We start from the raw sequence: 16108 nt of genomic DNA, 5'->3' as shown, positions 1-16108 counted from the left end.
TAGGAGTTCTGAAGCCTTCTTCGATAGTCCCAAATCACGTGCCAAATCACTCAACTCATGCTGATCAAATCCCTTACGAACAGAGTCCTTTTCAATTTCAAACTCTTCATCATTGTTGTCACCTAGTACATCACCATAATAATGTTCTTCAAGAGAGGGTAGTGTAATGAAAACCGGCACTGGGATTTCAACTGAATGAGCCACTGGACGTATAGCCGATGGTAGACTAGGATACTTTATGTTACATTTATTTTTCTTGTTATATCCTGAAGTTTTCACTATACAAAAGTAACAGTCACTGAAATGATCTCCTGGCTCTCGCCAAACCATAGGTATACCAAATGGCATCTTATCATGTGTTCCCTTTGTCCACATGTGCAAACCCTCGACACACTGATTGCCCACCTTATGAGGGGCCCAAGACTTATCTTGATCACCAAGTCTGCTGTACAAATGTGCTGATGTTCACCCTTTGACTGGGAATGGTGAAATTGCCACAGATATAACAAAAAAAAATCAGGGTTGTTTAGACTCTTACGACGAAAAACAGCAGAGCCAGACATGACCTGAAAGAAAGGAAAGAAAGGGAAGAAAGAAGAAGAAAGTAGAAAAATACATTTTGCCTATTTGCTAAAGCAGCACACAACATCTGACCACACTGTCTTGCATGTAAATGAATAGTCTATACAAATCCATGCTACTGTAATCGCATTAGAGAAAAAACCTGACGTAATAGAAGAAAACTAACTTCACTTTCAGAATCAGTATACCTATTTTAATGTAAATAAGCTTAAAAATTGAAGTCAACAAAAAATTTTTTCAAAATTGTTCACCAGTGTAATCTGATAGCTTCTGATATATTTAGGGAATTTCAAAGCTCGGGTATAAAAATAACTTTATAGCTGAATGGAAAGTCTATCATCAAAGTGTTCTTGTCATGAAATAAAACTGTCTTGTTTACATAGCATTAAAGTGGACCTGTGAAAAAAAAGGGCTGCCATGGCGAATTTTCTTTAAAGAAGACTAGCTACTTAGCTGTCTGTTGCATCCTTTCTTATTGACCTTGAACAAGTATGTAGATTGTAAAAGAATTACCTCCAGTATTACATACCTGTATCCGAGCCATTGGATTAGCATGACAGCCAGGCAATACAGAACAAACTTGGTTGTCAATGGATTGAGGATGTTTTTTAGGTTTTGATCTATTGGGTTGTGGCATGTTATGCAGCGGTTGTCACAAACAGGTGTAAGAATTCAGACTTTTGCATGTATTGTCTTTCAAGAAGGCATAAGAACAACAATAATTCAATCTTCTTTTACATCAGGGTTGTAGGATTTCTAACAATATGTTGTAGCCATTTTAGGTATTCATAGCACCCAAGAGAGTTCCAAATGAGTAGTGAACCTTTGCCTTAGATGTTAAGAATGTTTAAAAGGAATGTATAGAATGTATCCTCAACTTGTGTTCTGCCCATCAGCTGTCAGAAGGCAGAATATTTATTAGGAATTGGACAATTGTGTATGTATATGTTTCTTCTGCAGAGCTATTTGTGGCATAGTTCACCATTGTTGTTTTTTTTAAACAATAAGGTAATATAGTTCACATTCCATCTATATTTATTTTGTCAACAGGTAGTATTAACCACCTGGGCGTTACACTGAGGTCTAGATTTCTGTTCCAAAAGCGTTACGCTGTTTTTCATGAAATTTTTTTTTTAAATTGTAGACCTGTAACTTACAGAAATATGTCCGAACAGGGTTCTAGTAGATATCATGAATATAAAAAATGTTTGAAACACACAATCATGTAAAAAAAAAAAATTACTTTTAATAAAATTAAATAAAAGACACAAAAAATCAGCTTAAACAAGAACACATAAATAAATGAAAAATACTGAAAATGCGATAATTTGGTATACTGTATAGTAATATATTTTTCTAAAACACCTCTCTAGTGTCCGTCACATACCTATAGACAAAACCACATAAATATATTTTCTATTATTTTGTATTGGATTGGATACAGGACTTTATATTCAATCCAATACAAAATGAGAACAAAATTCAAACTCCCATTTTGTATTGGATTGAATACAAACTCCTGTATCCAATCCAATACAAAATGAGAATTTGAATTTACCAATTACATACTTTGTATTTATTTTGAATTATTTTGTATTGGATTGGATACAGGAGTTTGTATTCAATCCAATACAAAATGTGTTTGAATAACTTTCAATTTAAATTTCCCGCACACGCGCCGACGTCATCGTACGCGCCGACGTACACGCACGCACGGAGGGAGAAGAAGCCGGCCGGCTTCTTCTTCCCGGAGAAGGCACCCGACGCTGGAGGACGGCGCTGGAACATGACGATGGATGATCGCAGCGGGACCAGGTAAGTGATCGATAAACCCAAACTTTTCTCACTGTATTTTCATACAGTGAGAAAAGTTCGGGTTTATCGATAATTGTAACTATTTTAAGCCCGTACCAAGGTCGGGCTTATCGCTCAGGTGGTTAAAAAGCTAAAACTGCAGGTAAAATATATGCATGAGATTAAAGCTTATTTTTTAAAAAGATGTATTTTAAATACAACCAACATAACTACATGCCTTTTATTTAACTTCTTACAACTCTATGCACAGCATCATTTACACTGGTATTGGTAATGATATTCCATATAGCCAATGAACCTTCTCTAATCTGCAGCTGGACCTGTTTTTGTAATGTGTTGATTGCAGCCATCAGTAGCAGAGTTCTGCTGAATTTTGGTAACAGAATAACTAAATCGCTGATAAAGAAAATAGTGAGAGCCATGCAGGGTAGTAAATTTATTTTAAAGTTACTGATTACCTGTCTGTCTCTGGCTTCAGAAAAAGAATGCATGTGCATCCAAGGTTTAAAGCCATTTGATATACATGGCTGCCAGACAACTAGCATTTCAGAAGTAGAGGTTAGCAATGACATGCTCTGTATGCGCACATATACTTTACTTTGATGGAGTGCTTAATAGAGACCTGTTTTTTAAGGGGCACATAGTCTGTCTGTTCACTGGATTTCGTTTGGCCCTATATTTATAATGTTACAGTCAGCCAGATTGTCATTTAATTGTTTTAATAACAGTTGCCATTTTAAAAAAGAAGAAAGGTGTAAGCAAGAATGGGGATTAAATGTGTTTGTTTCAAACCTTCTGATCCAACCTTCCAAAGACTGCATTTTCTCAAAGTTGGCAAAAACTTGCAATGAAAGTCTATAGCTGTCGATCCCTACTTTTAAAAATGTCAATCAGTCATTCCTTATACATCTTTCAAAAAGTTTGTTCTAGCATTGAGATGCCCATTTACACTTACAATTTTTAAGCTTAGGGAGTCCTGCGCCTTTTATCCTTCATATGAAATGTACCTGGACGAGTCTGGGCATCTTTTGTCCATGTACTGTTGTTTATGCTATATTTTCCAGTTCTTCCCATTCAGAAGACCTCCAGGACTGTATGTTCACCTATAATTAGGTGTACATACAGAAATCTATTGGAGTAGAAGTGTGCAGCAGTTCAGCTGACACATTTCTGCACTCACTATACATTATTCTCATTTTAATGATATACAGTTAGATTGTATAGGTTCATTGTAGCCAAGCCACATGGTATATTTGCAGGACATATTGTTTTTTATCAATAATTTTATTAAAATATTTTGTATCATGGTTGATGTGCTAATTTAGAAATTGTCATGTTGTGTAGCACCATGCATGCTTCTACTTACTTCTATAGGGAATACAGTTGCCAATTTATATGATCAGATTGTACTGTATAAAATATTAAATGATGACAGCATTGCTTTATTTGGCAACATGGTAGGAGTCTTCATGGGATAAGATAACATCCTGATATGATGAATGTTGAGGTGCATTAGGCACCTGTTTTTTCCTCAATGGGGTATCCTGGATTTGAAATGTAATTTTATATATATATATATATATATATATATATAAAGGCTGTAAAAAATACATCTGCATAGTGAATATTGTAATAACGTGTTTTGAAGCTAATGCACTGAATTTAGGGGCCTCTTTGTATTCTTGTCCTGAATGGTCCATTACCCCTTGCTAATATGTATTGTAGAACTGTAAGAGGTTTAGACAAATGCAAAGATGTGGAGTGCACATACACAGACTCTATTTTTCTTTTCAGTCATGTTTTACAGTATGTGTCCCACCCATTACTGTGTACTGCAGGTGAATAGGCAATCTGCGTCGGTTGAACATTGTAAATTTTGAGCAGGGCTTGTGCATAATCCAGGTAAATTTTGTTGAAATAACCTGTAATTCATGCATTGACGGGATTAATGCCTTTCCTGTATAGTGAATGGGGTTTTAATAAGGACTGTATCGGTACAGCCTGTACTGAATGTTCTCAAAAGAAAAATGTGCAAAAAAACAGGAAAGAATGTCAAGGTCTTTCAGCCTGTGCATTTACAAATATCCCCCTTTTTCCAATATGTGACATCCTATATCTAATTCTACTTTTCGCTCCAGAGTATCTACTTACACATATAACCGCACCTGTGCAGGGGGATATGACAACTGTATTACACACACTGCCTCAGGACAGAACCATGGGGACAACTCCTTTTATCATATACTGTTACATTTGCTTGAGACTGATAATACCTCTGCTATGCTATATCCCCTAAATTGTAAAAAGACTAAGGCTAAACCTTTGGGACAATTGTTCTATCATTAGTTTTGCTTGAAAAGCCAAAAAATGCATTGCTTTTCATTTATTATTTATTATTTAGTGTTATTCTCCTATTTGTGGCCTACTTTGGCTGCAATACAGTAATACAGCACAGCGTACTTGGGCAATCGGACATGTAGGCTGGAACATATATTATTAAAGTGTGATTTGGGCTTGGTGTGAAGGTCAATAACATAGCTTGGCAGGATCTGCCAACCGCTCAAGAAGCAGCTTTGTTCCAGGAAAGTGTTTCGAACTTATCAGTTTCAGCCAGCTCTGCATGGAGGGGCCGGATGTACAATTTTTCTCATTGCAAGATAAGCAGTTTGCTAGAATACTTTTGCCAATGTATTTTGAATGAGAAGAGATATTCCATTAGAAATGTCTATCTTTGGCCTTTTTTCTACACTGAATTATAGTTTTGGTGATTTAATGCAGCTATTTGTTTTGATAGGGAACTGTTTCTATCAATCCCAGGGTTTCCACCTTTAAGTTAAAGCTTTGCTTTTACAATTGTGGTTGTGTCATTGAAATATTTATTTTTATGTATTTTAATTTCAGGAAAAGAAAATATTTCAGATTCCATGGATGCATGCAGCACGTCATGGGTGGGATGTTGACAAGGATGCTCCTCTGTTCAGAAACTGGGCAATACACACAGGTATTCAACATATTCCTTAGTGGATATAGTAATGAAACATAGTAAAGTGCATTTATCATAGTAACCAAGCTGAATGTGTCTGTTAGGCTAAAATGGGTTTGCCAAATATAAGTTAGTGCACTTTGAACATCATCTTTGTCCTTTTGCATTCTTTTTCAGTATCACAAATGTAATCACAGCAGAATAATGACTCAAAAGCTATATGTCTGTAAAAAGTAGCACTAAAGTCAAAATTACCACCAACCACACTGGTATATATTTTGGAAACAGACTCCTGGTTAAAAATAAGTACATGTGTAAATGTACATACATGAAATGCCTAAACTGAATACACTTTCTCACCAGCAGGCTGGAAGTGTGGTGGGATCAGCTCCCCACTATGAAGAACATGTATCTTTGATGTACAGAGAACAGGAAATTAGCTTCTAATTGTTAATCAAACCAAACAAATGCATTATACCTAAGTAAATGTAGGCATAGAATGTTTATCTTTGACACATACATTCAGTCTCATCCCCCCACATGTGGTTCCCATATTGATACCCCAATTTAACAACCCCTCTTATAGATATTTATATTTATTTATTTATGTTCTTGATTTATAGCGAAGTATCAGCCTGGTGTAGATAAACCAGATCCGAAGACATGGAAGGCAAATTTTAGGTGTGCAATGAATTCATTACCAGACATAGAAGAAGTCAAAGACAAAAGTATGAAGAAAGGCAATAATGCCTTCAGAGTATACAGGATGATCCCTGTAGCAGAAAGACCTTCAAAGAGAGGTATGTCGTGATCTTTCCTTTGTGAATATGATGGCCTGTCATTCAGTTCGTAGCCCTGACTGCAGTTTTAGATACTTTTGATTATATGTATATATATATATATATATATATTGCTATACTAAGAGGAATACACAGCAACTGACAAAATATGAAATGATTGACTTCCCAATGGTTACAGCTGCCATTTGTTTTCTTGTTTTTTTTTTTTCCCTTCTCAATAGTTTTATGTGCAAAGCTCTAGAACACAGGTCAGCAAACTTTTTTGGCCACTGGGCCATTTCAGGGGTAGGCAGGAGCACACTAGGCCAGGCTCTCTCTCTAGTCCCACCCTAATGGCTTCACCCCCCACCAGGAATCCCCCCTGAAGGGAAGTCCCTCTCCTCCGCAATGTATACGGAGGAGAGGGAATGTTCTCTATTTACCCCGGCGTCGGATTGTTAACACCGGCCGCAGGAAATAGGGAAGGGAGCCACAACACTCCGGCTCCAGTAGCTTGTTCCGGCTCCGCCGCGGGTTGCGGGCCGGGATTAAGCCAGATCGGCCAGGGGGTGTTAGGCTGGAACAAACTACCGGGTAAGTAGTTTGCTGACCTTTGCTCTAGAACTTTCACGTGTTACATTGCTCTTATCGATTGACATGGGAGAAATAAAGTAGAATTGTGACGTTCAGTTTAAGTCCAAGTGGTATTGATGCACATATTCCCAAGCAGCTAGTTACTAATCATATTTTATTGTTCTTGCTGTAATAAAGGGCTATATGTTGAAAGCAGACAAACATGCTTTAGCTACAGAGCATCTTTCAGGTTTGCACAATGTTATTTTTGCTTTTAATTGGTCGATATATGATTCATGGCATTAAGCGCTGGTAGAAATTTTGTGCTAGGTTTATTTTAAATATGTTCTTGTTCTTCATTCTGGACCTAATGGTGTTCTTGTAAGCAAATAGCAAAGCTATTGTGTGCTGTAATTTGAATCAAATGAAATGTGTTGGCTGCTTTATCATACCACCAACAATTGTCTCTGACTGTATGGATCAGTTTCCTATGTCTCAAAAAGCCCTATTCAGTATTGGAGTTGATTGTTGAATGTCATTGGTTAGACTTTTTTATCTTCCTATACCTTGCAGGACAGAAGCTAAATGTTAGGATCAGCAAACTTGGCAATTTCAGGCATTTTTAGGATGATGACATTACATAGCAACAGCCACACATGCTTACAGTTTTGTTTTTGGTATAGTTTCCCTTATTTTTTTGTATTAGCTCAGTGATTTCACAATCCTTATTTTCATTTATTTTGTGAATTTTCGGTTTTCCTTCATATTTTCATAGTGGCTGGGTGTGATATGGGTGGACTGGGGCAAATTTTTGTTTTCCTGACTGTTTAAAGAATTTGCCTGGGAGAATGTGTTATGATTTAGGGCTGTCACTCAATCTAAATTCTAAATCCTTCTTTATAATTCTCTGAAAATGAGTGGCATCATTAAACATGGTAACCGCTTACTGTACAATGAGGCACTTGTCTGCTATATAGCAAGTGGGGTGCTAGGTGGATATCCCCGGCCAGCTTTGCCTCTAGGCAGGAACCCAGGAGTCTGGCAATAGTCCTTGTATCTTATTCAGAAGGAGGTGCAGCACAGATTTACTGATCAACCTGTTTTCTATGAACCTCTGGGCATGAACAACTTTTATCTTATGTTTCTATGAACTTAAAAATAATACATGTGAGCATCTATGTTTGAATAAATGTTCATGCTATGATAAACATATTTAAGAAACTTGCAAAATAAGAATGTATTGCACCACTGTCTTTACTACAGGACAGATTGAGAAACAAGTATTGTGTAACATTTGTTATGGTAAGCACTTAGTCATGGGTATTACGAACAGACACAAAGAATTACTTTATGCAATATTGTTTCCTGTAGATAGCATGAAACAGAGGACAGACTAACAGAATGTTATGGTGCAGCTAATGCTTCCTAATAACTGAACTCATTTCTCTTGTACTTATTTTTAGGAAAAAGAGCAAAAGCAGAAAAAGAAGAAAAAATAAAACATGAGAAGGTTTGTATTTTATTTTCTTATACATCACTTGCCAATAATATAACAACCTAATAATAATACTGTATGTATATTGATATCTGCTTTCTTAAACTTTACACATGAAACATTAAATGATGACTAGTCCAGGTCTGCCATCATTTAACATTTACCGCCTTCAGATGAGTGAGCAGTAGTTTTCACTAAAAGTTAAGCTACAATCTTTTTTTTTTTGCCAGGCCCCACTGTCTCTATGTGAATAATATTACAGCAGTAATTGTAGAAGTAGTTTATTGTCAAACTTGAGAGTACCCATGCGCAGGAGATAACAGTTACCAAATTCTTTCACGACCACAGACTTGTCCACAATCCCATGTGTTGTATATGGCCCACATGCTGTCCTCCAGCTACTCATTGGCAACAGTCCATTAGTTGGGTCGGAAAACTTGTTGCAATACTTTCCTCTCTGACAGAATGGCACTTACTTCTATCCCTACCATCTATAGGGGCAGGTAGCTCATAAGACAACAAACTCTGCATGTTTTATCTGTAAAGAGCCTTTCATAATTGTATTTCTATCCTATACAAGTTTAATTGTCTGAGACGTCTGTTTGTCAATGCCAACAATCATTCTTACCTTTTATGCTGCAAATAATGCATGCCATACTCTTTAGCATTTCCATTTAGCAGTCACTCGTAGACTGCTTATGGAAATTTCGTAGATACCTTATGGCAGATCCATTAATGATGATCAGGAACAACCACCATGCAAAACAGAAGGGGAGAGCTTGATCACTCATCCTCCCCTTTTTATAATTTAAATTGGGTATGCTGATGTGTATAAACAAACATTAGAATGGTAAAAGCAAGCACCACTGATCCCCACTCTACGTGGTTCCATTCAAAACTCAAACTTGTAATATCAGACCCTTTGACCCTAACTCCAAACAAAACATGTAGAGGAAGTTACATTTTAACACCTATTTTTTTTTTTTTTTAATTCTATCTGTATCCCCCCTTTCGGAAGATTTTCACTCACTTTTTGTCTTTGTTGATCCAATACCAGAAATAAGGGTTTAAAAAGAATCAGGCACAGGCAACAACTATTCTAAATTATTTGTTTTACCTGCATTCTTGTTTAGAGAGATTTATCTAAACTTCCTTTTCTGACAGGAAGAGGAAATGATCCCATTAGGGACTTACACTGCAACAATCTCTGATAGAGACTTTAAACTATGCTTTCTCAAAGCAAAATAATTTATTTAAAAAAAAAAACCGTTTTGTTCTCTGGAGTTTCAAAAATGCACTAATGTGCACTAATTTTTCTTGTGGTACACAGTTATTCCAAACCACAAAATGTTAAAAACTCACAGGGGTGGGGAACGATGCGAATTTTGTGATAAAGTTTGAAGTTTCATTTTGACTAGCAAGAAGGTTAACAGGACTAAATATTTGTTTGTATTTGATATGGGGAAAGTGGCCATGATGTACGTCATCCACTTCAGTTTTCACATGAATCATCTTACTGTTTGAATCACAAGTTGTAAAGTGGTAATTTCACAAATAGGAAACCACATCTATGAAACCACCTTCTTTCCTTTGTCTGTTGTCAATCTTCTTTAGTAATAATCCCTAATGCAGTAGTCACATCATTAGAGCAAGGGAAATAAAACAAATTCATTCTGCATGGATAGATAACTGTATTTAATGTGTTTTGTACAGGAGGAACCAAGCCAGATACCGCTGCCATCGGTGAATGGATCATTTACAATTCCTTCACAATGTACACTTGTATGTTCAACAGTAAAATCAGAAGTTGATAGTACTGTAACTATTGTAGGTAAGTGTTTTAAAATGCCTGATTTGAACAAATCTAGAGGTAGCTTACCACTTACGCTGGCCTGATATACTTATTTATTACAAAACAACACAGCTTTTTAATATAAGGGAACCAAGCTTTTAAAAATTGTATGGTTTCTAAAATGAAAGATCCGCTAAATATAAATGTGTGGATGATACTGGGCAGCATAAAGCTGGACTAAGAAGAATAGATTTAGGACCATTATGTAGCATGAACAGCTCATCTAAACCAGGGGTGTCCAACTGGTGGACTGCGATCTGCCGGTAGATCGCAAAGACAGCGCGAGTGGATCGCGATACCCTACCTTTCAAAATTAACTCTACTGCGCACCGGAGTTATTAAGTCCAAGTTTTTATTGTTGGTAGACCACTTGACTTGGTCATTTTAAAAGTAGCTGGCAAGCCAAAAAAGTGTGGGCACCCCTGATCTAAACAGATGATCTGTAGACATATCCAAGGTGTCCCCTATGAACAGTTTTAAGTACCGTAATTTCACACTATTTCACAGGGACACACAATTTTTACAGTTCAAATATTATGTATCTTATTACTGGTTGTAGTATAATCTTACCTGCAGTCTAACCTGCCAAGGTTTAGGATTTTGCCAGTACGGACACACTTAAAACTGAGAATATGTGAAAAATACTGATCTAGCACCCCACAGTCAGGGAATCTACATTAAAGGAGGGATCAGCCAATCAACATCTCCTCCTAAAAATGTAACTTGTAGGTGTTGGACTTGACCATAATTGTGTGACCCCTGTATCACTATGCTCAAAGCTGCTACTAAAATGTGTATTTTTAATGCATGATTACTGACCTCATTTGCTGCCACATTGTTACTGCATTTTATTAATACATATTTGTAATTTCTGACTGCTTTTTGAATACTAAGACTATAAAGACAGAAGTACCATTGGGGAATATTTTTACTTCATTAAATTAGAAATGAGTCATTTTTTTCTATTCCTGTCCACCTCTCATTTAAGGTCTGTGATCACACAGTGGAAAGTCTGTGCTGAATATACAGGTTCTGTTGCAGCTTTGCAAGTTTTATTAAGCTGTATAATATTTTTTTTGTATTCCAACAAAATAGGCTGTACAGTAATCAAACCTGTTTTCTTTTGTTCACCCAGGATCTCTGACATTTCATGTATTTTAGTAATCTGAACATGGTGGTAATTTTCTAGTTCTAGATTAGAGTAGGGGATCTTTTCAACCTCTAACAGTTTCTCTGTGTTTTTCTTTATGTTCTACTGGGGAAAACTTTACTTTCTGTAAGAACATAAGATGAAATTAGAAATAACGGTTTGCAGTAATCTAAGACCTGCAAACTATATTCGTGCTAGGGAGTAGGACAGCCACCTAGCAATAGCTGGTGGATTAGGGTGGCGTCACAAATTTTTGCCAGGGAGAAAAGCAGTGAGAGTGTGCGCATGCAGGGTTTCTCCTTCAGGAAAGTTTTTTTTCTGTTTTTCTTTTTCGTCTTGAACCTTTTAAGGTCTAGAATAGATAAAACATGGTGTTAAATATGTAACTTTGGTATGCAAATGTATACAGTATTTTAAATTTTATAGCTGTGCTACACTAAGAAAATATATTAGAAGGATGGGAAGGATACTTGGTATATACCTGTCCTGTTCCTGGGATAAAAATCTGAGGGAATAGGTAAACTATCTACCAACAGGTGTTGCCATTGCAGCACCCAGTAATTATTGCTTGTACGAAGTAATTTGTTTATGTTTCAGATGGAGCTACATGTAACAATAGCATGGTGGAGGAAATGATTGTTACCAACCCCCCTGATGTTTGTCAAGTTGTTGAAGTAATGACAGAAAGTGATGAACAGCCATCATACCGTTCTCAGCATTATCCGCTGCAGATTTCCCCAGTCTCTTCCTATGCAGGTTAGTGGACTCATTATCACAAAATTGTATCTGTCACCTACATGCAACATAGACTGCAACCTAATGAGTTAGGCAACATTACCAAGTTGTCTGCACATTCACTTTAAACTGGTGGTATAACTGGATGACATGTTCTTGACATGTACCTGCTTGGAGGTTACATTCCAAGAAGCTTCAATACAAATATATCACAAACCAAACTGTGCTTGCATCATAGTGCCTGCAACAAAACTAGTAACCATTCCAAATCCACAAGTAACCATTCTTTATTCCATGCTATCAGTATTTATGGTGGTAGCTATCTTGGTTGAGAAGCTTGGGTTTATTTTCTGATGTCAGTCCCACCTCTTATGACTGGTGATATAATGGGGGAAAGTGATCAAGAAGCCACAGGAGAGGTGGACAAACCACAGATCAAGAGAAGGCTGGGACATGCAAGCCCTAACTTCTTATCAGATAAAGAAAAGTAATCAGAGTTAGGAGAGTTTGGATATGCATTAGTTCATCTCACAATGTAGATATGATGCCACAGGAACAAAAATGCCTATACACATATCCCTAAAACCAAGGTGCATTCAAGATATTCCACAACAGCTATAACACCATGTTACACAAGCTTGACAGGGGGAAAGGTAGTGTTGGTCAAATATCGGACTATTCAATTCGACAGCTATTCCATCAAATAGTATGAAATTCTCGGGGTGATCAAATGCCGAATTTTTTTAGGGTCTTTTAAGGGCTGTAAGAGCAATCATTTTTCTCTTGCAGCCCTTTACTAGTTCTGTGTGTTCTTGGATAGAGTTTCTCTTTACAAGAACACATAGTACAGCGCTGCAGCAGCGATCTCTGTTGCTGCACTGTGCTACTACTATGTATTCTAGGATAGATATTCTCTATCCAGAACACAGGGCACTACAGATGAAGAATAGAGACAAGTCCTGCAATTCAGTTTCCCACGTGACGTCACTATGAATCTGAACTGCAGATTACCTCCGCAGTACCACTACGATCTCCAGGCACTATAGGTGATGAATGAGGACAAGTCCCCATTCATCACTTATAGTGCCCGGAGATCCTGCAATGACAGGAGGATTCAAACAGCTGCACAGCTGGGGGAATCATAATGTCATTGTGGGAAAACCTATAAAAAAAAAAAAAAAAAAGTTAAAAAAACACAAACATTCAATAAATTACTTTAAAATTATTATTTTTTAAAAACTTTTTTGTTCCTTTTTTTACCCGAATTTTTACCGTCAAATCCTGTGTTTTTCGGGTCTGGTCTATCCAAATTCGAACAGCCATATTTGGGTCGAATATAAGGACAACACAAAATCATACACCAACACCACTCCTAAGGTTCCTACATGCAATGACTAGTGGCCCTGGGAGCCAGGTATTTTAGGCACTTGGCATTTTTAGTTGCAATTATATGATGAGCACATGGTTAGCTGTGTATATCCCTGTGCCATGAAGAGAACAGGCACTAGTCCTTACAGCCACAAAAGCAAATTCAGCTAAATAAGTATTTATTTTACTGTTTATTATTCTTGGTAGTTCAACAACAGAAAAGCAACTTAAAATGCAACAATGTTATAGCTTATTAGGCTGTGCAAATCCCTGCTAACAGTCTGAATATTAGGTTCAAAGTTTATTTCAATGAAAGGTGTGCCGGAACTACAATGACAGAACACTTTATGTACTTGGTTAAAACCTGACGGGCAAAAGGAGCTGCATAGTGCTATATACAGGCTTATTGTACAAATGCATAGAAACACAAGAGACAAGTGATAAAAAGAAAATGTAAATTAATATGTGTGGTGTTTGAGAAAGCCTAGGATAGAGTCATCTAAATGCAGTGGAGTGGGTTACAAAGATATTTATTTTGTGTAGGAAAAGGAAGTTAATGAAAGTACAGCTGAAGAATTACTAAAGTGGGATTGTTCATTATTCTTATGGGGAGATCTGGAAATGTATGTCCTTGTTCAGCAGAGAATTCCCTGGTTCCATGGTAACTAGACAATTGTCTGATTCTTTTGTCAAAGAGTAAAAGAAACTGATTTCAATCATAGTTCACAATTTCCTGTGATCTTTTCTGCTTTCTACCTGTATCGTTCATACAAATTAAAAAATGTCTATGGTGGTAGGTAAAGGATGGTTTGGATTTAGTTAGGATTGGTATGTTGTACAAGAAGAATACTATTTCTAATCTGTTTTACCTTGGGTTGTGTGGGAAGTCTTTCTCTCCCAAAGGCTATGCACAGTAGAGGTAGTGTGTCTCAAAATTGAAACAAAGTTATTAATATTAGGCGATTTGCTTAAAGTTCCCATATTAAATATTATACTAAAAGCTGCCTGAATTTTTTTTAAGTGATAGGATTAATGAAATTGGTGAAACAAAATGCAGAAGAGTTTCAGATTGGGATCCAAGATTATGCATACTTGTCTAGATAATTTTATCTGAGCCCAGGTTTTGAAGAAATGACAATGTATATTCTGTTCATAGGAATCAGATTTTTAAATAGCTGGTTAACTATATATTACGTGGAATCGTGTTGCAAATTAATACTTATTCTGTACTTGATTGACACTGGTAGGATTCTCAATAATATTTCTCACCTGACCGTCATCTGCTCACATATCCATTAGTTACCGGTAGTTTGAAAGGTGTGATTGTCATTCACTTTCAATATTGCATCATGTTGACACTGATCTAAATTTAATGCATCCAAGAATCTCATCTGATACATATACCAATAATGGATTTATAAAGCCACCAACACTACTATGGATTTACATTTTTGTATTAGATTTGCCATTATGCTATAGTGAATTCTCTCACTTAAACTGCCCTTTTTAAAGAGGTTTTATTTTTATGGCTTTCTTGCTGCAAGCATGCATATCCATTTTTGGTCCTCGGGTTTTTTCTTTCTTATATTTACCTGTTAACAACACTCGTTATGGGGACTGGATCCAGCATTGATAAGTGTTTGTGAATTGTAAAATTTTTGTTCTGCTAGAAAATTAAGCAAATGGACGTATATGCCTTTCGTGCAAGAGCTATGATGGTGCATGCCATTCCCTTCCTCTCTAGGGTATAATGATGCTATATTAGTAGTACGCTAGTACTACTAGTAGTAGTAAGTTATTTTGCATACTCTATGTTGATCTAATCGTTTTTTTTTATCTTCTTTTTCTTCTTCTTTTTGTTAGAGAGTGAAACTGATAGCGTGCCCAGTGATGATGAAGGAGTGGTAAGTGTCATGTTTTTCTTTCTTTTATCGTATGTAATATAGGTTCATTGAAGCTGTCAGAATTTTCATGCTTCTTCACAGGACATTTTGCTGATGTACAAAAGAAAAAGAAGGGACTATACCCTATAAGTAAAATATTTAAAAGCTTAGGGCTTCAAATGAACAAAAAGTGCCAGGAAGGAGAAAATGTCCAAAATTGTTAAAACATCATATGTCAAGTGAATGGACAATCCCAAATATATGTGTTTAATGTGAGTAATTGCCCTGTTTTAGGACATCCTACATGGTTGGAATTACTAATATGTCATAAAAAGTTAAACATTTGAATCCCCAAGTAATGCATAGTTATGGGAGTCTCATGTCTTGTGTTTTTAGCTGTACTGCAAAAAAGTGAGGATACTGGATTGGACTGGGTTTCCCTACATATCATAAAACAAGAGTACTGAATATTTAAAATAAAAACCCCTTCAGAATTTGGCTCTGATTTATTAAAGCTCTCCAACGCTGGAGAGAATATACTTAGGTCAGTGAAGCAGGGTGATTCAGCAAACCTGGAATGGATCAGGTCCAGGTCCATGTCCAAGTTTGCTAGAAAATAGAAAATGATTTTAAGAAATCCATTCTAGGTTTTCTGGATCACCAAGCTTCACTGATCAACATGTTTTCTCTCCAGCCTTGGAGAGCTTTAGTAAATCTGGACCTTTATCTAAAAAAGCTTTGGGAGAGCCCAATGTAAAAAAAATAAGTTAGCTTCATGATTCCCTTTAGTACAGCGGTCGCCAACCTTTTCGGTCCCGCGGACCACTGAAATCACCAGCTCCTTACCACACATGCGCGGGGAGCTGGGTGTCACTCAAAGGGGGAGAGACCTC

At 36.7% G+C, this 16108-nt stretch overlaps 1 protein-coding gene across 4 annotated transcripts in view; it reads left to right on the top strand.

Annotated features, from left to right (window-relative positions):
* IRF2 (interferon regulatory factor 2) overlaps positions 1-16108 on the top strand; it is a 45150-nt gene that overhangs the window by 23462 nt on the left and 5580 nt on the right. For all 4 annotated transcript variants that reach the window (XM_072406124.1, XM_072406126.1, XM_072406127.1 and 1 more), the window contains 6 exons: positions 5299-5398; positions 6004-6180; positions 8196-8242; positions 9941-10058; positions 11827-11985; positions 15196-15236. In XM_072406124.1, coding sequence (XP_072262225.1) covers positions 5299-5398; positions 6004-6180; positions 8196-8242; positions 9941-10058; positions 11827-11985; positions 15196-15236 — 642 coding nt within the window. The remainder of the gene's footprint in view (positions 1-5298; positions 5399-6003; positions 6181-8195; positions 8243-9940; positions 10059-11826; positions 11986-15195; positions 15237-16108) is intronic.

This window comes from Pyxicephalus adspersus, chromosome 3 (genome assembly GCF_032062135.1).
Source record: "Pyxicephalus adspersus chromosome 3, UCB_Pads_2.0, whole genome shotgun sequence".
NCBI classification, from domain to species: domain Eukaryota; kingdom Metazoa; phylum Chordata; class Amphibia; order Anura; family Pyxicephalidae; genus Pyxicephalus; species Pyxicephalus adspersus.
This window is presented reverse-complemented; position numbering and strand designations above follow the sequence as displayed.